This window comes from Canis lupus, chromosome 5 (genome assembly GCF_003254725.2).
Source record: "Canis lupus dingo isolate Sandy chromosome 5, ASM325472v2, whole genome shotgun sequence".
NCBI lineage: Eukaryota > Metazoa > Chordata > Mammalia > Carnivora > Canidae > Canis > Canis lupus.
The window spans coordinates 43,711,818-43,737,603 of record NC_064247.1 but is presented as its reverse complement, the minus strand read 5'-3'; the positions used below and the strand labels follow the sequence as shown (position 1 = coordinate 43,737,603).

General features: G+C 36.1%; 1 protein-coding gene across 1 annotated transcript in view; it reads right to left on the bottom strand.

The window, feature by feature from the left end:
• Window positions 1-25,786, bottom strand: part of DNAI4 (dynein axonemal intermediate chain 4) — a 100,334-nt gene that overhangs the window by 68,855 nt on the left and 5,693 nt on the right. The window contains 3 exon segments of the mRNA XM_025428030.3: window positions 807-919; window positions 2,195-2,379; window positions 12,572-12,749. Coding sequence (XP_025283815.3) covers window positions 807-919; window positions 2,195-2,379; window positions 12,572-12,749 — 476 coding nt within the window.

Sequence of the window (25,786 nt, the reverse complement as noted above, 5' to 3'; positions counted from 1 at the left end):
AATAGCAGCGCTGCCAATCCAGAGTCTGACAATTAAGCCACAAAATCAAATCTAAAATCTACCCTCTAAGATCCTTTAATATGAGAAAAATAGGTGATTGTTTAAGCTAATGGTAGCTGGGTACTGTTACTTGTTAGAGTATTCCTTACATATCTTAACACCAAAGATCTATCAAGCACTTTTCCCACTTTATGAATACTTATATTAACCCTTCATTATCATCTGAGGAAGAGACACCCTTGCTGCACTCCAAGGCGAATGTTCCTCAAGGAGGTACCCATTTCTTCCAGCACTTTTGATCATCCATTATTTCACCATTCTTCTATTTTCATTTTCATAATCCTTTAGCTCATATTTTATGCTCTGCCTGGAAGGAGTCACTCCTATTTGTTTTCCTGACAAATTACTAATCATTTTTTAAAACCCAGTTCAAAACTCAATAATGTTCTCTGTGAACTCTTTTTTTTTTTTTTTTCCCATCTCAGAGGTGCGACTTTCAAAGTGCTCCCATCACATTCTGCTTATGTCCTATTAGGGCACTGATCACAATGTATCAGAATGACTTGTCTCCTGAGTTAGAAGCAGAATACTTCTAAAGCAGGATCTGTGGTTCCTGAGGCTGGTGGTTCAGGAATCACCTTGGGAACTTTACTACTACCCTGGTAATTCTCATGTAGCTACTCCTTAGGTCAGAATTTGGGAATCATTGCCATAGTTCTTTTGTCTCAAATACTTGACAAATAATAACCATATTTGCTAAAGAAATAATAGGCTGTTACTGAAATAAATTATAATATTTTCATTACCTGTAAAACTAGTCAGTTTTTCCCGTTTATACGAAGGTTCTTCTAGGTCTTCTGCTATTGATTCAGTAGTAGATACACTTGATTTAGTAACTGTACTGCTTCCTAAAACTGACCTTCAATAATGAAAACATGATTCTTTTATTTAGATGTTCTCATGGGTAATTAAATGTATAAATAATAACATTATCATGTTGAGAAATAAAATATACTATAATCACGTAAGAAAAATTGATAAAAATAAACTACTTCTTTAAACACTGAGTTGGTTTGTAGTGTTCCTGAAGTAAAAAGTCATTATAAATGTATTTTAGAGATAAAATATGTCAAACCTATGTTTAAAGTGCTTCGATGGGCTCCCAATATATTTAGTATGAAAAGCTAAAGTACAGTCTACCTATCCAGTCTCTCCATCTTCATTATCACTCTTCTCTTCCCCATTCTCCTCAATCTTGTGGTGCTCTCTTATTTTACAGCCTCAGCCTGGAACTTCTTTTCACTTTTTACTAATTATTTGTCCATCATTCAAATCTCATCTTAACTGTGATTTATTCAATTTTATAAGATTTGAATAAAAGAAAATGTATACACTGGTTGGGAAATCAATACATCAAAGAATACAAAAATAATTTATTTAAACATATGAACTTAATATTCCTTAATGATATTATATACTTTTTTTCCCTTTGTATTTATAAGTCCAACTGTCCTCCAAAAGGGTAGGTTCAATTTACTGGAATATTCTTTGTTTTATAGAGCATTCCTATAGCTACTGTATGCAAATTTGGAGACAGACACTCGAATGACATATTTTCTCCTAGGATTTTGTTCTTAATTACACACTAAAATATTTCCCAATAATCTTTAGATTATTTTAGGACATACTGTTTTATTATTGCATAGATTGAACTTCTCTATTGTAAGCATTACTAAAATTTCAGTAAGTGTCTACATACAAAATACATGCATAACATTTCCTTTATAAAAAAATTATGAGACAAAAGAGAAATCAAACCCTAGCAGAACAGGGATTTTCATGGAAGAATGAGGGGGTGGGACAGGGAGAAGGAAAGCTACTTCTTCCCATAAGTTGCAACATAAAAGAAATTGAAGAAATATGTTCTGTGGTATGTGATGCTAGCCCCACCTTTTGATTCCTCAGGACATACTTAGTAAAATCTATATATTTTCTCACAAATGTTTTGGTATGTCAGGGAACTCTTAAGTTATGCAAAGCTGTACATCTAAGTAAAACATGAGGAGAACATAGATATGACACACTAACGTAGAGTGGCATTGGGAGACTGAAGACAACATCTAAATTACATATATGCAATATGAAAAGATAGTACATATGATATGAAACAGAATATTAGAATAATATACTCTACCTTGTAAACTGCCCTAATATACTAGGATTTAATGTATTCTGATAAAGGCTATAGGAAGATATATAGTCTGATGCATATGATCCTTCTTGTGATGTCAGTAGTTTATTTGGTTTAGCTGTACCCATATGTGGGTCTGGACGGTAAAGAGGTCGGGGAGTAACATCATCTCCTTGTGGATTAATTACCTGTGGAAAATGGTAATTTAAAATGAAATAAGTAAAAAAGAAAAAAGGATTTCTGAGTAACAGGTCCTAGAAAATAGAAATAAAAGTAGGGGATCCCTGGGTGGCGCAGCGGTTTGGCGCCTGCCTTTGGCCCAGGGCACGATCCTGGAGACCCGGGATGGAATCCCATGTCGGGCTCCGGGTGCGTGGAGCCTGCTTCTCCCTCTGCCTGTGTCTCTGCCTCTCTCTCTCTCTCTCTGTGACTATCATAAATAAATAAAAATTAAAAAAAAAATAAAAAAAAATAAAAAAAAGAAAAGAAATAAAAGTAGTAGAAAAATGAATACATTGTTTCTAGCATGGAATGAATATGAAAAATTGAGTGAAAGATTTTATTCTTACAAAATTTCTTAACTAGGCATACTTTTAAAAAGCGTCTTATTCATGTTTTTACCTCTATGCAAGTAATATTATTAATTTTGAGGGAATTCAAAAAGAAAAATAATTCACCCAGATTGTTAATATTTTTGTAAATTTAATTTCTTATGTATAAGCTTTAAAAAGCCCACATTTATTCATTCAATATTTTATTAGAAAATATTTCCCAATTTTTACATATTTTTGTTTTTGCCAATTCTTAATCTTTTCCATTTTGAAATTTAACACATACAGAAATACAGGTCTTACATTCAAGTTTTTAATCCATTTTTAGTTAGTTTTTGTATATAGTATATGTGGTCCAACTTCATTTTTTTGCACGTGCCTTTCCAGGTTTTCTAACTCTACTTATTGAAGATAGTGTTTTTCACCAGTGTATATACCTTGCTCTTTCATTGTAAATTAATTGACCATATATGTGTGTATTTATTTTGGGGCTATTTAGTTCCATTGATCTATGCGTTTATATACAAATACCATACTGTTTTAATTATGACAGTCCTGTAATATAGTTTGAAATCAGACTGGCTGATGTCTCCAGCTTTATTCTTTTCTAAGATTGCTTTAGCTATCTATAATCCTTTTAATATATTGTTGAATTTCATTTGTCAATATTGTTTAGGGTTTTGTATCTATGTTCATTGCAGATATTGGTGTGTAATTTTCTTTTCCTGTGGTGTCCTTGTATAGTTTTGGTATTAGAGTAAGGCTGGCGTCATAAAATGAATTTGGAAGAGTTTCCCCCTCTTCCTTTATTGGAAAAGTTTGAGATGGATTGATATTAGTTCTTTGAATGTTTGCTATAATTCACCAGTAAAACTGTCTGGTCGTAGACTTCTGTTTGTTGGGAGGTTTTTGATTAGTGATTCAATCTCCTTAATAATAATTGGACTGTTCAGATTTTCTATTTCCTCATAATTCAATTTCGATTGGTTGTTCATTTCTAAGGAATTATACATTTCTTCTAAGTTGTCTAATTTGTTGGCATATATTTATTCATAATATTCTCTTATGATCCTTTGTATTTCTGTAGTATCAATTGTAACATCTCTCTTTTTAAATTTTTTAAAATTTATTCATGAGAAGCAGAGGGAGAAACAGGCTCCCTGCAGAAAGCCTGATGTGGGACTTGATCCAGGACTCCAGGATTACATCTTTTTTTTTTTTTTAAGACTTTTATTTATTCACTCATGACAGACACACACACACAGAGAGAGAGAGAGAGAGAGAGAGGCAGAGACACAGGCAGAGGGAGAAGCAGGCTCCAGGCAGGGAGCCAGACGTGGGACTGGATCCTCGGTCCCCAGGATCACACCCCAAGCCAAAGGTGGCGCTAAACCACTGAGCCACCGGGGCTCCCCCCAGGATCTCATCCTGAGCCGAAGGCAGGCTCTCAACCACTGAGCCACCTAGGCATCCCTCTCGTTTGTTTTTGATTTTATTCATTTGAACCTGGTTTTGTTTATTTGAATCTCTTTTTTTTTTCTTGGTGAATATAAAGATTTGTCAACTTTATCTTTTCAAAGAACCAGCTTTTAGTTTCATTGATCTTTATTGTCTTTTCAGCCTCTAGTTCATTTATTTCTGCTCAAATCTGTTATTATTTTACTTCCACTAACTTTGGGCTTCACTTACTCTTTTTCTAGTCATTTGTTTCTTGAGATAGGTATCTCTATGAACTTCCCTTTTATAACTTCTTCCCTTTTATAACTTCCCTTTATAACTGCATCCCACAAATTTTGGTATATGTCCACTTTCATCTGTCTCAGGTATTTTTTTAATTTCTCTTTTGATTTCTTCTTTGACCCATTAGTTATTCAGTAGCATCTACATATTTTTTAACTTTCCAATTTTCTTTGTGTAATTAATGTCTAGTTTTCTAACTTTGTGGCTGGGAATGGTGTTTGATATGATTTCAATTCTTTTTTTAATTAAGACTCATTTTGTGGCCTAACATGTGAGCTATCCTGGAAAATATTCCATGCGTACTTGAGAAGGATCTGTATTCTGTTGCTTTTGGTTGGTATCATCCTCTCTGGGGCTCCATTCATTTTCTTCATTCTTTTTTTCCCCACTCTTGTTTTTGGGTTGCATAATCTCTATAGATCTATCCTCAAGTTTGCTAATTCTTCCTTCTGTCAGTTAAAATCTATTATTTATCTCTGCTAGTGAATTTTTAAAGGTTTGACTAATGTACTTTTCTACTCCAGAATTTCCTTTTGGTTCTTTATAATTTTTTCTCGTGCAACTCAGAAACTGAATTTTATCTGATTAATTTTAATTGAGATATAACTGATACATAAGATTGTACCCACTTTAGGTATACAACATAATGACTTGATGTATGTATGTATTGCAAAATGATTACAATAAGTTTATTTAGGGCAGCCGGGTGGCTCAATGGTTTAGTGCCGCCTTCAGCCCAGGGCGTGACCCTGGAGACCTGGGATCAAGTCCCACATCGGGCTTCCTGCGGAGAGCCTGCTTCTCCCTCTGCCTGTGTCTCTGCCTCTCTTTCTCTCTGTGTCTCTCATGAATAAATAAAATCTTTAAAAAATAATACATTTATTAAAAATCCATTACCTCAAGGGCATGTAGGTGGCTCAGTTGGTTAAGTGTCTGACTCTTGATTTTGGCTCAGGGCATGATCTCACGTGTTGTAACACTGAGTCCCGCATCAGGCTCTGTGCCCAGCAGACAGTCTGCTTAGGGAGTTTCTCTCTTTGTCCCTTCCCTCACTTACTCACTCTCTAAAATAAATTAAAAAATAAAATCCATCACGTCACATAGTTACAAAATTATTTTTTATTATGACGAGAACTTATTTTTTTAAAGATGTTATTCATTTTGGAGAGGGAGAGAGAGAGAAAGCCCTGGATGGGGAGGAGAGGCAGAGGGAGAAGAGAATCCCAAGCAGACTCCATGATGAGTGGGGAGCCTGTCTCAGGCCTGATCCTGGGACCCCTGAGCTGAAATCAAGAGTTTGCTGGCCAAACAACTGTGCCACCCAAACACTCCATGGTGAGAACTTTTAAAATTTTTTTTTATTTTTACCTTTTTAAAAAGATTTTTATTTATTCATGAGAGACAGAGAGAGAGAGAGAGAGAGAGGCAGATACCACATCTTCTTTATCCATTCATCAATTGATGACTAATTCAATAATGCTGCTATAGACATTATGGTGCATGTATCCCTTTGAATTAGTATTTTTGTATCCTTTGGACAAATACCTATGAGTGCAATTGCTGGATTGTAGAGTAGCTCTATTTTTAACTTTTTGAGGAAACTCCATACTGCTTTCCAGAGTGGCTGCACTGGTTTGTATTTTGAACAGTACATGAGGGTTTCTCCACATGCTTGTCAAAAACAGTTGTTCCTTATTTTGTTGATTTTAGCCATTCTGACAACTGTGAGGTGATATCTCCTGGTAGCTTTGATTTATATTTCCCCAGTGATCAGTGATGTTGAGTCTCTTTACTGATTTTTTTCTGAATTGGATGTGACAGTCATCATGCTTCCTTTTACTACTTTAATCATGGTTTCTTTAGTCCTATGAAGACATTTATAAGGACTTCTCTTAAAACTCTTTTTGTTAAGTCTAACATCTGCTTCTTCCCACAGTGTCTATTGCCTTTTTTTTTTCTTGAGTATAGGTCATATTTTTCTATTTATTTGTATGCCCTATGTTTTGTTGGAAACTGGAGATTTTAGATAACATATTGTAGTAACGCTAGGTATTGCTATCTCCGTCCTTTCTAAAACTTGTAATTTCTATTTGTTTATTTGTTTGATTACCTAGATCACTTTGTGAGATCTATTTCCCCATAAAGGGTTGAACTGTGCCCCCCAAAGAAGATATGTTGAAGTCCTCACCTCCAGTACCTCAGATTGTGGAAATAGGACTTTGCAGACTTAACCACGTTAAGATGAGATCATTAGGGTGAGAACCTAATCCAGTATGACTGATGTCTTTATAGAAAGGGGACATTTGGACATAGATACACATACAGGTAAGACATCATGAAAATACATGGGGAGAACATAATGTGAAGATAGAGAATTGAAGTGATAGATCTACAAGCCAAGAAATGTCTAGGACTACCAGAGCTAGAAGAGAAATTAACCCTTCTCTGTTATATTTAGAGGGTACATGTCCACACTAACAGCTTGATTTCAGACTTCTGTCCTCCAGAATTGTGAGACAATGGACTTCTATTGTTTTAAGTCATATACTTAAAATATATACTTAAGTTCATGGTACTTTGCTAATGGAGCATGTGCCCTCTCCCGTCATTTATCCCAACACAATGTTAACCCTCTGATGTTGCTTCTCAGGGACTAGCTACTTTGGGTACCCTCACATCCATCCTGGGATGACAATGGTACTGATAGGGCTGTCTACTACTCTTCAATACACTTAGCTGTTACACTGATTGCTGATTGCTCTACTGTTTTGTTTTTTCTTTCCCAGCAGTGCCCTGGGGCACAAATTCTCTAATCCAATCAAATTGTGACTACTTCCAGGGAATAATTTCTGAGGTCAGTTTGGTATTCTCACTCCAAAATGTTCCTCCTAGCTGCATTATTCCCAGGTTCTCTGTTAACCAGCCAGCCTACAGTCTAGAGTGAGTCTTCATTTGATCCATGAATCTAAATCAATTCCCATTCGCCACAACCTCTTCTAGTTTTTTTTTTTTTTTAAAGATTTTATTTATTTATTTGAGAGAGAGAGAGAGAGCAGACAGAGGCAAGGGAAGAAGCAGACTCCCTGCTGAGCAAGGAGCCCCATGTAGGGCTCAATGACCTGAGATTATGACCTGAGCCGAAGGCAGACATTTAACCAACTGAGCCACCCTGGCGCCCCTACCTCCACCGTTTTTCAGTGTACTCTTAGGTTCAAACTTCTCCATGCTCTATTGTAAGTGGAGTTAGTTCCTTTTGGAAGATATTAGAAGCTATTTGTTTGACAATTTGCTTCTTCCCTCAGATAAGATCTCTGTACCAGGTCTCTGAACGTGAGAGTGGAAATGATAGTAAGCTTCTCTATGAGTGACAGCCTCACTCTAGATGTTAAATGCTTCTTGGAGGGGGCAGAGCAGTAACCTGAAATATTTTCAGCTTACTTTTCCTGACATGGAACCGTTATGTCATGATCCAGGGAAGACCTCAGTATTCTCAGTGTTACACACTCAAGGTAGAATTCATCAGTGGTGATTAGGCAAAAGAAAGGAGTCCATACCTCTCACCTGCACCCACGCAGAACTTGGCTTCAGCAACAGGTATTTGGGGGCAGGATGAGAAATGCTGAAGTTCTGCTTTTGGAAAAGAAACCCCTATACATGGGAGCTAAGGGAAGGGGAACCTTGTGTTCTCGGCTGCAAGCAGTCTAGAGTGGAATATATACCTTGCTAGGCTGGGAGGGAAGCAGTGGTCTTGGCTCAAATGCCATGGCTTTCTTATAAACTGTCATAGACGTTCTTAAATGATTCTTTGTTTACTGTTTGCCCTTAGGTCCATTTCCTGAGGCATTAAATCCTTGTTTTTAAAAAATAACTTTCACCAGTTTCACTTGAGCTGGGCATTGGAGATCTTCATGCCATCATGCAGGAAACATTGAACTAATTATCTTTTTTAAAAATTGTAGTAAATACAGAATGCATAAAATTTATCATCTTAACCATTTTTAAGTTCTTTCACATTAACTACTTTCACACTGTTGTGCAACCATCACCACCATCCATCTCCAGAATCACTTTTATCTCATAAAACTGAAACCATAACCATTAGAAAAATAACTTCCCTGTAAAAATACTATTCTGCTTTCTCTGAATTTGACTATTCTAGGTATCTCACATAAGTGGAATCATACACTTTGCCTTTATGTGACTGGCTTATTTCAATTAGCGTAATATCATCCATATTGTAGCAAGTGTTGGAATTTCATTTCTTCTTCAAGCTAAAAATTTTCCATCATGTGTGTATATACACACATTTTTTTTTAATTCATCTGCTGATGAAAACTTGGGTTGCTTCCACCTTTTAGTTATTGTGAATTACACTGCTGTGAATGTAGGTGTATGTTCAAGTCTCTGCTTTTAATTCTTTTGGGTATAGACCAGGAAGTAGAATTACTGGATCATAAGGTAATTCTATTTTTAATTTTTTGAGGAATCACAATACTGTTTTCTGTAGTGTTTAGACTATTATACATTCCTATTAACAGTGCACAAAGTTTTTAAATTCTCTAGATCTTCACCAACATTTGCTATTTTCCATTGTTGTGTTTTTAGCTATCCTAACGGGTCTTAGCTGGTATCTCATTGTTCTTCTGTTCTGCATTTCCCTAATGATTAGTGATGCTGAACATTTTTTCATTTGCTGTTGGCTATTTGTGGATCTCCTCTGGAAAAATATTGAATTCTTATCCATTTTTTTAATTGGACCACTTATTATTGAGTTATAGAAGTTCTTTGTATCATCTGAACATTAACTTCTTATCAGATAGATAATCTTTAAATATATTTTCCTAATTCTGTCAGTTGCTTTTCACTGTTGTTGTTTCCTTTGATGCACAGAAGTTTCTAATGTTTGATGTGTAGTTCATTATATCCATTTTCTTCTTTTGCTGTATGTGCATTTGCTGTTATATTTTAAGAAATCCAAAGTCAAGAGGTTTTCCCTTATGTTTTCTTCTTTTTTTAAAAAAAAGATTTTATTTATTTGAGAGAGAGAGGGAGAGCGCATGCACACACACTAATGAGCAGGGGGAAGAAGCAGACTCTGCTGAGCAAGGAGCCCAACTTGGGGCTCTGTTTCAGGACACTGAGATCATGACCCGAGCCAAAATCAAGAGTTGAACACTTAACCAACTGAGCCACCCAGGTGCCCCTCTTCTAAGAGTTTTATCATTTTAGCTGTTAAGAGCTTGATACATTTGGAGTTATTTTTGTATATGAGTCCTATATCATTCTTTTGCATGTAGATATCAAGTTTTTCCAACATCTTTGTTGAAAAGACTCTCCTTTCCCTATTAACATAGAATTAGCATGCTTGTCAAAAATCATTTGAACATATATGTAGGGGGTTATTTCTGGGCCCTCTATTCTATTCCATTGATTCATATATCTATATTCATATATATTTTCTATCCTACACCTTTGCTGAATTTATTCTAAGTTTTTGGCTTTTTTTTTTTTTAATGTGGAATCTTTGGGGTTTTCTACATACTAGATCATGTCATCTGTGAACTGAAATTTACTTTTTCCTTTCCACTTTGGATTTTTCTTTTTTCTTCTTGACTAATTGCTCTGGGTAGGACACCCACTACTATGTTGAGAAGCAGCAAAAGTGGGCATCCTTGCCTTGTTCCTGATCTGAGAGGAAAAGCTTTCAGTCTTTCATCACTAACTCTGTTAGCTGTAGTTTTTTCAGAATGCCCTGAGGAAATCCTTTCTTTTTCAGATTAGCTAAATGGTTAAATATTTTTTTTATATATATAATGAATGGATATTAAACTGTTTTAAATGCTTTTTCTTTACCTGTTCTAATGATCCCATAGATTCTCCCTTCCCAGTCTACTAATATGGCAAGTAGTATTGGTATTTATTTATTTATTTAAATGCTTTCAGTATTTTTATTTTTTAATTTTAAAAAATTTTATTTAAATTCAATTTGCCAACATATAGTATAATACCCAGTGCTCATCTCATCATGTGTCCCTAGGGCCCACCACCCACTTACCCTATCTCCCCACTCACCTCCTGTTCTGCAACCCTTTGTTTGTTTCCCAGTTAGGAGTCTCTCATGGTTTGTCTTCCTCTCTAATTTTTCCCCACTCAGTTTCCCTCTTTTCCCTTATTAGTATTGATTTTTATTTTTTATTTTTTTATTTCATTTTTTTAAAAAAAGATTTTATTTATTTATTCATGAGAGACAGACAGAGAGAGAGAGAGAGAGAGAGAGAGGCAAAGACACAGGCAGAAGGAGAAGCAGGCTCCATGCAGGGAGCCTGATGTGGGACTCGATCCCGGGACTCCAGGCTCATGCCTTGTGCTGAAGGCAGGTGCTAAACCGCTGAGCCACCCAGGGATCCCCTAGTATTGATTCTTAAATGTTGCAACAACCTTGCGTTCATTACCCTCAGTTGGTCATGATGCACTATCCCTTTTACATATTGTAATACCATATAGTATGTATGCATTGCATGTATATATGTATAATACATACATATTACATATAATGTGTATATAATAACATGTAATTGTGGACTGAATGTTCATGTACACTCAAAATTCATGTTGGCTTCCTAATCCCAATGTGATGATATTGGAAGGTAGAACTTTGAGAGGTAATTAGATCATGAAGGTGGAGACCTCATGAATAGGATTCATGCCCTTCTGAGAAGAGGCCAGAGAGTTAGCTAAATCTCTTTCCGCCATGTGATATATAGAGAATACATTAGGAAGTTAGCAGTCTGCAACCTGGAAGGATCCTTACCAGAACTCAACCATGCTTGCATTCTAATCTTGGGCTTCCAGCCCTAGAACTGTAAGAAATAAATTTCTTTGTTTACAAGCCAACCAGTCTATAGTACTTTGTTATAACACCCTGAGTTGACTAAGATAATGGTACATGTAATATACATTCAAATATATAGTATTCATTTATTAAAATTAGTGTGTTTTCATTTTTTAGCTATTATAAACAAAGATGCTATAAACACTTGTACTAGAGTTTTTTATAAACATATACTTTCTTTTCTCCTGAGTAGATACCTAGAAGCGGAATGGCTGGGTGATATAATAGGTATATATTTAACATTGAATAAACAACCATGGTTTTTCATTTTCCATTCCTACCAGCAGTGTATAAGAATTCTGGTTCCTCCACATACCTGCCCACATTTGGTATGGATGCTCTTTCAATTTTAAGCATTCTAATAGGCATATAGCAGTATCTCATGGTTTCAATTTGCATTTCCCTAATGATTAATGCTTATCATCTTTGATGTGCTCATTTGCTATCTTTATATGTGCTTTGTTGAAGTATTTGTTCAAATGTTTTGCTTATTTTAAATATTATGTTGCCTTAATATTGTTTTGAGAATTGTTTATATATTTTGAATACAAGTACTTTAGCAGATATATGCTTTATAAATAATTTTTCCCACTGTATGGCTTTTTTTTTCCATTCTTTTAGCAATGTCTTTCTAAGACAGAAGCTTTAATTTGATGGAGTCCAATTTATCAATTTTACCTTTAATGGACTGTGATTTTTGTGTCATATCTAAAAAAAAAAAAAAAGTCAATGCTTAGCCCATTCAGATTTATATATTAATTACTTACATGCTTGTCTGCATTTATACTAAACTTTGATTAAAAGTTTAAAAATTTTAATTCTTAGTTTTCTAATGAGATAACCAATTTTGTGACAATTCATTTTATATTTTCTAGAGTACATTGCAAAGAAGAATGGATATTAGCTTTACTATCTGTAACTGGGTTAGCTATTATTAATACCATAATCAACTAGTTCTTGGTCATGAGTAGACTTTCCTTACTCAACTCTAATGTTCTCATTATTAGAAATGAATTATAGGAACCAAGAGCCAATATTATGCTGTAAGATATGCAGTAAATACTCTAACAAAATTAACATATCATTATTAGAAGTGAGTTGATTATTTCAAAGCAGTATATTTTTTACTTTAACATTTTAGTCAAGGTCTTTATGGTATCATTTTCAATTAAAACTCAGAATTCTAAGGAACATTACCTGTATGACTGTCTTTGGGGTAGAAATATTCATTTTTTCTGTTTTTATCTCAGGTAGAATTGTCATGGTTTTTGACATAGCCATTCTACTTTGGTTTGCACCAACATAGCTTTTTGTGAAACCTCCTCTTGCGGTATTAATAAAGCTAATAGATTTCTTGGCCTGTGGGCCAACGTTCCTATATTAAGAAAAGAAAACATAAGACAAAGGATCATGACAGAAGGAAAAGTAACCAACAACAAAATAGCGGACTTTCATTAGAAACATGGAAACAATCTGAACACATAAATAAGAAATAATAGCTACTTGAGAGCTCATTATGTGTAAGCATAGTTCTAGAATGTTTACATTCATTATGTCACTTTTTTCTCATGACCCTTAAGAGGTTGCTGTATCATTTATATAAAGTCACAGAGGCTTAAGAGAGAAATATTCCTCCGAGAGTTGAAATTTGAACCTAAGCAGTGTGATCCAAAGTCTATAGTGATTTCTCTGGGTCTCAGTTTCTTTATTTGTGAGATGGGGATATTAATAGTTCCCTATTAATAGATTATTATGAGGATTAAATGGATTAATTTGTATATTATGGTTAGGAAGTCCCTTGAACATAGTAGGCATAAGTGAGTATACAGTGCAGCCACATAGGCAGAATGAAGCATGAGAAATAAAACCTGGAAAGAATATCGTGTTCCTGTCTCAACAATTACATAATTTTTAATAAGAAGAGAAGATAAAATCAAAGTGTTTGCATCCTGGAGAAAAAAATATGATTTTACTTTTGTATACTCTGCAGATTCCTTAACTCAAAACCCTATCTTGTCATTTCTTTGTTCTGGTACTGATTATACTGTGGATTTCTATAAAATAAGGATGATATTCTCTTAGATTATAAAAAGAAAATCTGTTTCCAAAGAAAACATTTTATTTTTCCATTATTATTTTTTAATTTTAATTTTAAGTAGGCTCCACACCTAATGTGGGGCTTGAACTCATGATCCTGAGATCAGGAGTTGCATGCTGTACTGACTGAGCTAGCCAGGCACTCCCTTGCCCTCTCCTCCCCCACCCCACAAAGAAAACATTTTAAATAGTACTTTTGCTTTCAAAACATAAAAGATCAGACAGACAAGAATGAAATATTTTTAAATGGCAACCATCAATCCACTTTTCATATTTTATTTTTCTTCATAGCTTTTATTACTATTTGATACATTGTTCTTGTTGTCCACTCCTCTACTAGAATGTAAGCATCTTCAGGGCAAGAACTTTGGTCTTGTTAATTGCTATATTCCTAGAACCCACAACAGTACCCAGTATATTGTGGTCACTAAAGAAGGATTGTTTAAATAAATGGATTCCATTCATGTAGTATTTCAAATTAACATTCTTCTAAAGTATTTACTCTATTCTCCCTCTTTCAGTGTCTAAATGACTTCACCTTCAACATCTCTAAGAAAGTAAGATCAGGTGAAAGCTCTTTAAATTATTTCTCTATTGTCATGTTTTTCTTTCATATCCTACAAACACTTCTAAATTCATCTTTCCTCTTTCAGCAAGAGTTGCCATTCCTATCTAAGGCTCATCTTTCTACTTGTGCTCTGAAATCTGTTACTACTTTCTCAGGGACTTTTGTTCATCAATAATTTCCTGTCTACTACATATTACTTCCTATCTTTTCCCTTTGAGCATATAATTATGCTCCAGTCACCCCATCAACTTAAAAATCCTTCCTTTAGCTATGTCTTCCTCTATGTGTTACTTTATATACCCTTCCTTTCATATTCCAACTCTTTAAGTAGTCAATAATACTACTTCCTTATTCCTCTTATCTGCTCCATAATTCACTACAATCTAGCTCTAACTCTTCTATCCTACTGCATAGAGACTACTTTCATTAAAATCACCTAGTCCTTCAACTTGTCAAATACAAAGACTCTTTTCAGTACTTATCTTTGTATCATTTGACAGTTGACCCTTCCTTCTTCTGTGAAACCATCATCTCCTATTCTTCAATGTCTTTGGGACCTCTAACCACTTGACCCTTCCATTTTCTACTAATTAGTACTTTTAGGTTTTTCTTCTCTATTTAATCCAAAATCCACAATTCATCAAATGAATCACTCTTTTACCATTACCTTCAACTTGTATTTGCTTTCTCCTTGACCTTTGCCCCTTCTATCCTTACAAAAGCTAGTCTCCTATTTTTCCTTTATTAGTTTCCTCTTTTGAAAATTACACTCTGGCTCAAACCTCAGTTATCCAGTTGTTCCCTCCCTTTCTCTCCCTGTCTCTTTTTTTTTTTTTTTTTTTTTTTTTTTTTTTTTCTCTCCCTGTCTCTACACACACACACACACACACACACACACACACCTTGAGTAAATGTAAAAACTCAGGGTTTCAATGATTTATATTATATTCTACTTCCTTATGGCAGTCTACCATCAGCACCACCTCCTTTCTTCCATTCCCTGAAGATTTTATATCCTAAATTACTGAACCTTTCTCACATAATCTTGTTCTCCTTGCCATGTCAGCTATTTATTCTCATGGCATACATTTGACCTTGTCCTTAGCAAGGTCAACTGTCACTTCCTATTTTTGCAGCTTATATACCCTCCCCCCCCTTTTTAATGATTTTTCTTGGGTAACTTACTCTTTTTTTTGAGAAGGAGAAAGAGAAACCATGCAAGCAGGAGGGGAGGAGGGAGGAAGGGGCAGAGGGAGAGGGAAAGAAAGAATCTTAAGTAGGCTACATGATCAGCACAAAGCCTAACATGGGGCTGGATCTCTCAACTCTGAGATCATAACCTGAGCCGAAATCAAGAGTCAGATGCTTAACTGAATGAGCCACCCCGGTGCCCCTACACCTTCTTAATACCCAATTTCAAACAACTCGATTTCACTCCCTTCAACTCCATTATCACCTTTAAGCCCTTGATTCTACCCTGCTTTACTCCCTTACTCAACCCTCTCACATAATCTCTTTTCCCCTGAGCTTAAGGTTAATAAATATAATTCATAGTTAATTAGGCATACCTTGGACATGTTGCAGGTTCAGTTTTAGGCTACCACAATAAAGCAAATAGCACAATAAAGTGAGTAAAATGAATTTTTTGGTTTCCTGGTGCATATAAAGTTGTGATTACACTGTACTGTAGTCTATTAAATGTGCAATAGCCTTATGTCTAAAAACACAATGTACATACCTTAATTAAAAAATACTTCATTGCTAAAAAATGCTAACCATCATCTGAGTTTTCAGTGAATCATAATCACTGATCACAGTTCAAAATAACAAATAATTAAAAAGTTTAAAATATTGTAAGAATTACCAAAATGTAACAGAGCCACTAAGTGAGCAAATGTTTGAAAAATGGCACCTAGCTTGACACAGGGTTGCCATAAACCTTCAATTTATAAAATTCACAGTATCAACAAAGTGCCATAAAGTGAAATGCAATACAATTAAACCTGCATTATAACCCTTACACTCTCATCTTCCTTCTCCTTTTTAAAATTCACTACACTTGCTGGCAAAACCAAAACTTTGTTTAATTCCAATTATCTTCTAACTTTGAACCTACACCTGTATATTAACCACATCTCTATCTTTTGTAAACTTGATACTCTACCATTTGCAACACATGTTTATGCCCAATACATTTTGTTCTGGACAAACTGATATGCTCAAGCACTATGCCTGATTTCCTGCCTATCTTGTCACCTCCTCCCCTCCCATGGGCACAATTTCCCAATGCAAACCAGTCTATGCCCAACTGCCCCCCTTTATCAGGCCCTCACACTCTGGGCCACTATATACACCTTCCCTAATCGCCCTATAGCCAGGTACCAGACAACTAAGGATGGTCTCTATGTTTCAGAACCCACTGATATTACTCAAACTAGCAATCTTAAGCCTGCTTATCATGCCTCACCTGTACCCTCCCTCCAAAACCATAAAAAACATGGGCCCACAGTTTCTCCCTTTCCCTCTTCCTGATGTCTGTCTGACCCAGTGCTTTCCCATGTAGTTCCCTATGGGATTGCCTGCCCTCTCCTCTTGAAAACTATGAGTAACAGACTATTTTTTCCAGTGGCAATCATCTCCTAATCTGCTGACCTAATACTTCAAGTTTTCTATTAATATGATATATTTTAATTCAACTTCTGCAGCTAAATGAAGCTGAAGAAAAAATATCCGACCATGATGCCAGATCTCATCTTAAATTATGGATCATTAACTTAAAGTGTCTTTAATGTGCCAGCAATTATACTGTGGTACAAATCACTTTTTACTACACCTTCTAAGGTCACTATTTCATACTTCTCTCTTCTTGATTGTCAACATCTACTCTCCTATCTTTTTTTTTAAGATTTATTTATTTATTTATGATAGACACACACACACACACACACAGAGAGAGAGAGAGAGAGGCAGAGACACAGGCAGAGGGAGAAGCAGGCTCCATGCCAGAAGCCCGACGTGGGACTCGATCCCAGGACTCCAGGATCGCGCCCTGGGCCAAAGGTAGGTGCCAAACCACTGAGCCACCCAGGGATCCCCTACTCTCCTATCTTTACTTTCAGCTAATTAAGTGAGAAAATTGAGCTAATCAGGTAACTTTCAAATATTTCCACTGTTACTACTTGCACCTGATTATATCTATGACTACATTCCTTATTTCTCTCTTGTTACTTTGGATGAATTAGCTATGATTCCAGCTTAGGTCAATTCCTCTACTCATGTACTGGATTCCATTACTTTCTACCTATTCAAGGACATTGTTCTAGTAATTCTCTCATGCATCATGAGCTTTTCTCACTCTACTGCATTATTCCTTTCAGCAGATAAATATGCCATTATTTCTCCTATCTTAAAAAATTTCTCTTGATTCCATCTCTCTACCTACCATCCCATTCATTTTTCCTTTAATTATAGCAACTCCTTTGAAAGAACTGTCTTTACTTATTGTTTCTAATTCCAGTAAAGTTTTAGCTCTTATCATTCTTAAACCTGATCCAGTAAAGTTTTAGCCCTTATCATTCCACCAAAAGAATTCTTTTTTTTTTTTTAATATATAGGTTTTATTTTTTTTTTAATTTTTATTTATTTATGATAGTCACACAGAGAGAGAGAGAGAGAGGCAGAGACACAGGCAGAGGGAGAAGCAGGCTCCATGCACCGGGAGCCCGACGTGGGATTCGATCCCGGGTCTCCAGGATCACGCCCTGGGCCAAAGGCAGGCGCTAAACCGCTGCGCCACCCAGGGATCCCCACCAAAAGAATTCTTGCCAAAGTCCTGTTACCTCCACAATATTAATTGCCAATGTTCTCATCTTACTTATCAGCAAAATTTACCCAGTTGCTCCTTCTTTTTTTCCTTCTTTGTTCTTTAACCTTCCTTCCTTCCTTCCTTCCTTCCTTCCTTCCTTCCTTCCTTCCTTCCTTCCTTCCTTCCTTCCCCCTCCCTCCCCTTCCCCTTTCTCCTCCTCCTCCTCCTCCTCCTCCTCTTCTTCAACTTGGATTGCAAGATACATTTGTTATCTGGCGCTCTTTCTACTTTTTCTGCAGCGTTCATCCTTGGACTTCTTCCTATTTCTGTCCACACTCATAGCCTAGGTGAACTCATCCAACGCATGATTTAAATACCATCTATATGATAATGACTCCTAAATATATATCTCTAACTATACCATTCCTCTGAACCCTATACCCATATACCTACCTGCCACCTCTGACTCAAAATTAGCAGGTGCAAAACTGAGCTCCCGACAATCTCACTCTCACCTTGTCCAGCAAACATACTCTTTTTGCAGTCTTCCCCCATTTGTTAAAGGTAATGCTATTTCAGTTGCTTGGGTGAGAAAATTTCAAAGTATATCCTGAGTCCAACCATTTTGTTATCACCCTTGTTGCCACCATCCTGGTACAAATAACTATCCTATCGTTCTTGGATTGTTGCAGTAGCCTTCTAATTTATCTTCTTGCTTAACTTCAATCCCCTGACATCTATTCCCCATATGGCAACCAGAGTGATCCTTTAAAACACAAGTTAGATCATATCACTACTATGCTTAAAATCCTCAATCTGTTTACCATCTCATAAAGCCTAAGTCCTTATTATGACCTAAAAGTTCTACATGTATCCAGTTAGGTCTCACTTCATGTTCAATACTCTTTCTTTTTTTATTTTTTATTTTTTTTTTAATTTTTATTTATTTATGATAGTCACAGAGAGAGAGAGAGGCAGAGACACAGGCAGAGGGAGAAGCAGGCTCCATGCACCGGGAGCCCGACGTGGGACTCGATCCCGGGTCTCCAGGATCGCGCCCTGGGCCAAAGGCAGGCGCCAAACCGCTGCGCCACCCAGGGATCCCCAATACTCTTTCTTTTGTATACTTAGCTCTTGTCACACTGGCATCCTTGATATTGCCAGGTATATTTCCCTATTGAAGCCTTTGCCCTTGCTGTTCCTTTTGCTTAAAATGCTCTTCACATGAAATGTACATATGTAACATCCTTTCTTCAGGTCTTTACTTAAAACCACTTTTTTAGTGTAGCCTTCCCAGGCTCTTCTATCTAAAATGCCAAATACTCCTCTCATATATTTCATATCCCCTTGCTTTTTCTCCTTAGGACTTACTATCCAACATAATGCATCTTTTATTTAAATATATTATGAGTTAGCTGTTTATCCCCCACTTAGAATTTAAGTTCCATGAGGGTAAGGATTTGGGGCTGTTTTTTTTCCCTATTGTATCCCTAATGTACTAAACACACAGTAGCTGCTTAATGATTATTTGTTGAATAAATAATCCATAAATCATTATATCTAATTCAAAACATGCAATTTCATACTTAGATGTTTAATAGTCTACTGGGTGGCTCCAGCTAAACATCTATAAGACACTCAATGGACCAAGTCCAAGATGGCAGAGACATAAGAGACCTTAGTTTCATCTGGTTCAAGGAATTCAGCTAGCTATCAAATCATTCTGATTACCTGCAAACTCAACTGGGAATCTAAGAAAAGAATAGATGCAACTCTATAAATGGAGAACCAACTACTTTCTTCAAGAATGACAAGATGGAAAAAGTCACCTCAAAAAAGAGAACAAGAGGAAGTACTGACTGCCTGGGACCTAATCAGCATGGATATAAGTAACATGTCAGTCAGAACTAGAATTCAGAATAATGATTATAAAGATACTACCTGGACTTGAAAAAAACATAGAAGACACTAGACAATTGCCTTCTGGAGAAATAAGAGAACTAAAATCTAATCAAGTCGAAATAAAAAAGGCTATTAATGAAATGCAGTAAAAAATGGAGGCTCTAACTGCTAGGATAAATGAGCAGAAGAGAAAATTAGTGATATAGAAGACAAAATGATGGAGACTAAAGAAGCTAAGAAAAAAAGACAACTACTGGATCACAGGGGAGAATTTGAGAGATAAGTGATAACATAAGTGAAACAATGTTAGAATAATGAAGATCCCAGAAGAAGAGGAAAGGGGTGGTGGTGGCAGAAGGTATATTGGAGCAAATTAGAACAGAGAACGTCCCTAACCGGGGGAAGGAAGCAGGAATTCAAGTCCAGGAGGTGCAGAGAACTCCCCTCATAATAAAAATAGGTCAACACCTTGCTATATGAGTGAAATTTGCAAATCTCAGAGATAAAGAGAAAAATCCTGACAACAGCTTGGGACAAGAAGTCTATAACTTACAAGGTTAGAAACATTAGGCTGGCAGCAGACCTATCTACAGAGACCTGGCAGGCCAGAAAGGACTGGCATTACACATTCAGGGTACTAAGTGAGAAAAATATGCAGCCAAGAATATTTTATACAGCAGGGATGTTATTCAAAATAGAAGGAGAGATATAAAGCTTCTAGGACAAACAAAAACTGAAAGAATTTGTGATCACTAAACCAACCTTGCAAGAAATATTAAAGGGGATCCTTTAAGTGAAGAGAGCCCAAAGGTAACATAGACTAGAAAGGAATAGAGACAGTATACAGAAACAGTGACTTTACAGGTAATACAATGGCACTAAATTTGTATCTTTCAATAGTTAGTTACTCAGAATGTAGATGGGCTAAATGCCCCAATCAAAGGATACAGGGTATCAGACTGGATAAAAAAGCAAGACCCATCGATATGTTGTCTGCAAGAGGCTCATTTTAGACCTAGACATCTTCAGATTGAAAGTGAGGGGATAGAAAACCATTTATCATGCTAATGGACATCAAAAGAAATCTGGGGTAGCAATCCTCATATTAGACAAATTAGATTTTAAACCAAAGACTGTAATAAAGGATGAGGAAGGACACCATATCATAATTAAAGGGTCTATCCAACATAACAATAAATATTTATGTCCCTATCATGGGAGCAGCCAATTACATAAACCAATTAATAACAAAATGAAAGAAATACACTGATAGCAATAGTAGTACGGGACTTTAACACCCCACTTACTGCAATGGACAGATCATCTAAGCAGATGGGAGAAAAAAGGGCTTTGAATGACATACTGGACTATATGGACTTCACAGATATATTCAAGCATTCCGTCCTCAAGCAACAAAATACACATTCTTCTTGAGTGCACATGGAACATTCTCCAGAACAGATCACATACAGGGTCGCAAATCAGGTCTCAAATTGTACAAAAGACTAAGATCATTTCCTGCATATTTTCAAACCACAGTGCTTTGAAGATAGAACTCAATCACAAAAGGAAATTTGGACAGAACTCAAATACATGGAGGCTAAAGAGCATCCTACTAAAGAATGAAAGGGTCAACCAGGAAATTAAAGAATTTAAAAACTGATGGAAACAAATGAAAACAGAACTTTTCAAAACCTTTGGGATGCAAACCATGAGAGACTCCTAACTCTGGGAAACAAAGGGTTGCAGAAGGGGAGGTAGGTGGGGGGATGGGGTAACTGGACAATGGGCACTAAGGAGGGCACTTGATGGGATGAGCACTGGGTGTTATAGTATATGTTGGCAAATTGAATTTAAATAAAAAAATTAGATCCCAAAACCTTTGGGATGCAGTAAATGTGGTTCTAAGAGGTAAGTGTATAGCAATACAAGCCTTTCTGAAGAGAAAAGAAAGGTCTCAAATACACAACCTAACTTTACATCTAAAAGAGCCGGAAAAAGAACAGCAAATAAAGCCTAAACCCATCAGGAGAAGAGAATTAATAAAGATTAGAGCAGAAATCAATGAAATAGACACCAAAAGAATAGTAGAACAGATCAATGAAACTAGGAGCTGGTTCTTTGAAAGAATTAATAAGATTGATAAACCCCTGGTCAGACTTATCAAAAAGAAAAAAGAACTCAAATAAATAAAATCATGAATGAAAGAGGAGAGACCACAACCAACACCAAAGAAATACAAACAATTATAAGACCATATTATGAGCAACTACATGCCAACAAATTAGGCAATCTGGAAGAAATGGATGAATTCCTAGAGATGTATAAACTACCAAAACTGAAACAGGGAGATAGAAAACCTGAACAGACCCATATCTGGCAAGGAAATTGAAGCAGTAATCAAAAATCTCCCAACAAACAAGAGTCCAGTGCCAGATGGCTTTCCAGGGGAATTCTACCAAGCATTTAAAGAAGAACTTTTCTGAAGCTGTTTCAAAAAAACAGAAATGGAAGGAAAACTGCCAAACTCTTCCTATGAGGTCAGCATTACTTTGATCCTAAAACTAGACAAAGACCCCACCAACAAGGAGAATTACAGACCAATATCCCTGATGAACATGGATGCAAAAATTCTCACCAAAATACTAGCCAATAGGACTCAACAGTACATTAAAAGAATTATTCACCACGACCAAGTGGGATTTATTCCTGGGATGCAAGGGTGGTTCAACACTGGCAAATCAATCAACGTGACAAATTACATCAATAAAAGAAAGGACAAGAACCATATGATCCCCTCAATAGATGCAGATAAAGCATTTGACAAAGTATAGCATCCTTTCTGGATTAAAACTCTTCATAGAGTAGAGATAGAGGGAACATAGCTCAATATCATAAAAGCCATATATGAAAAGGTCCCAATGAATAACATTCTCAATGGGGAAAAAAATGGGAGCTTTTCCCCTAAGGTCAGGAACATGGCAAGAATGTTCACTCTCACTACTGTTGTTCAACATAGTACTAGATGTCCTAGCTTCAGCAATCAGACAACAAAAAAATAAAAGGCATCTGAATTGGCAAAGAAGCCAAATTCTTACTCTTTGCAAATGACATGATATTCTATGTGTAAAACCTTAAAGACTCCACCTCAAAATTGCTAGAACTCATACAGGAACTCAGCATAGTGGCAGGATATAAAATCAATGCACATAAATCAGTTGCATTTCTATACACTATGAATGAGACAGAAGAAAGAAATTAAGGAATCAATTCCATTTACAGTTGTACCAAACCCCATAAGATACTTAGGAATAAATCTAACCAAAGAAGCAAAGGATCTGTACTCAGAAAACTATAGAATGCTCATGAAAGAAATTGAAGAAGACACAAAGAAATGGAAAAACATTCCATGCTCATGGATTGGAAGGACAAATATTGTGAAAATGTCTATACATTCAATGCAATCTCTATCAAAATATCACCAACTTTTTTCACAGAACTGAGACAAATAATCCTAAAATTTGTATAGAACCAGAAAAGACTGCAGAGAGCCAAAGGAATACTGAAAAAGAAACAAAGATTGATGGAACAGAGTAGAGAATCCAGAAATGGACTCTGGTCAACTAATCTTTGGTCAACTAATCTTTGAGAAAGTAGGAAAGAATATCCAATGGAAAAAAGTCTCTTCAACAAACTGTGGGAAAATTGGACAGCCACATGCAGAAGAATGAAACTGGACCATTTCCTTGCACCATACACAAAAATAGACTCAAAATGGATGAAAGACCTAAATGTGAGAGAAGAATCCACCAAAATCCTAAAATAGAACACAGGTAGCAACGTCTGTAACCTCAGCCACTGCAACTTTTTGCTAGACATGTCTCCAAAGGCAAGGGAAACAAAGGCAAAAATGAACTATTGGGACTCATCAAGATAAAGAGCTTTTGTACAGCAAAGGAAATAGTCAACAAAATCAAAAGGCAACCAGCAGAATGGGAGAAGATATTTGCAAATGCCTTATCAGACAAAGGGCTAGTATCCAGAATCTATAATGAACTAATCAAAATCAACAACTAAAAAATAAATAATCCAGTCAATAAATGGGCAGAAGACATAGACATTTCTCCAAAGAAGACCTCCAAATGGCCAAGAGATACTTAAAAAAATGCTGAACATCACCCAGCATCAGAGAAATACAAATCAAAAACACAATGAGATACCACCTCACACCAGTCAGAAGAGCAAAAATTAACCACTCAGGAAACAACAGATGTTGGTGAGGATGTGGAGAAAGAGAAACCCTCTTATGCTGTTGGTGGGAATGTAAGCTGGTGCACCCACTCTGGAAAACAGTATGGAAGTTCCTCAAAAAGTTGAAAATAGAGCTACTCAATAACCTTCCAATTGCACTACTGGATATTTACCCCAAAGATACAAATGTAGTGATCTGAAGGGGCACCTGCACCCCAATGTTTATAGCAGCAATGTCCTCAATAGCCAAACTATGGAAAGCCCGGGTGTCCGTCAACAGATGAATGGATAAAGAAGATGTGGTACATATACAGAATGGAATACTACTCACCCATAAAAAAAGAAATCTTGCCATTTGCAATCATGTGGATAGAACTAGAGGTTATTATGCTAAGTGAAGTAAGTCAATCAGAGAAAGACAATTATCACAGATCTCACTCATACGTGGAATTTAAGAATCAAAATAGAGGATCATAGGGGAAGAGAGGAAAAAATAAAACAAGATGAGATCAAAGAGGGAGACAAACCATAAGAGGTTCTTTTTTTTTTTTAAGATTTTTATTTATTTATTCATAGAGACAGAGAGAGAGAGGCAGACACAGGCAGAGGGAGAAGCAGGCTCCATGCAGGGAGCCCGACGTGGGACTCGATCCAGGGTCTCCAGGATCACGCCCCGGGCTGCAGGCGGCGCTAAACCGCTGCGCCACCGGGGCTGCCCCATAAGAGGTTCTTAATCATAGGAAACAAATTGAAGGTTGCTGGAGGCAAGAGAGGTGAGGGGATGCGGTAACTGGGTGATGGATATTAAGGGGGCACATGATATAATGCACACTGGGTATTATATAAAACTGATGAATCATTGACCTCTATCTCTGAAACTAACAATATACGTTAGTTGAATTTAAATTAAAAAAATAAAGGAATGGATTTGAAAATAAAAAAAGACATCTCAAACCAAATAGATGCATAATGAAATACCATATTTACTCATAAACCAGTTCTTTCTACTCTCTATAGGACCCAAATAGAAATGAATTAGTGAATGATGTTACATTTATCAATTACCTAGTTATTGGGATCTCGAGAGAGGATTATCAGTGAACCCCCTCCATCTTCATACTTTTAAGTTTTATCAGAAGTTTTATCAGAAGGAACCATGTTTATTATGTCCATAGCTCTTAGCATTCTGCCTGGCAAAGTAAGAAATCAGAAAATACAGACCACTTTTTGAAAGAAATTGAAAGAAGTACCTGTAGCAATTATGTGAGAAATTTATGGTACATCTCTAACTACATTAGAAAATATGTTTTCAAAAGGGGCAAATTAGAGAAGATAACCACTCTGAGGTTTCAAGAGGTAACCACTTTGAAAACCATTACACTTGAAAACAGTCATCATACAAGTGGTCATGTAGAGCTCTATGTACATTCTTTAGTTTTCCAAAGCAGGGACCTAATTTGTTTTGACTCCTGCATCTTCAGTATCTAGGTAATAACAAAAGTATAAGGCATTAAATAGGTATCTGTTGAAAGAACTCCTGATAATCACTTCCATGAAAACAGGGGCAAATGACATTAAAAACATGCTATCCATCCACAAATCTTGCTATGAAATAAATAATCACAAGGAAAAATAAGTGTGGCTTGTGAAAGTTTCTGTATTTAGCCCCTTATTTTAATGAGATGATGGTAATTTCCATCTAAAACCAATACATTTCTTCCACTTATTCAAGTTATTTATAAAACACTGTACATAAGGCCTTGTGCTACACACTGGCAAGGATACAATA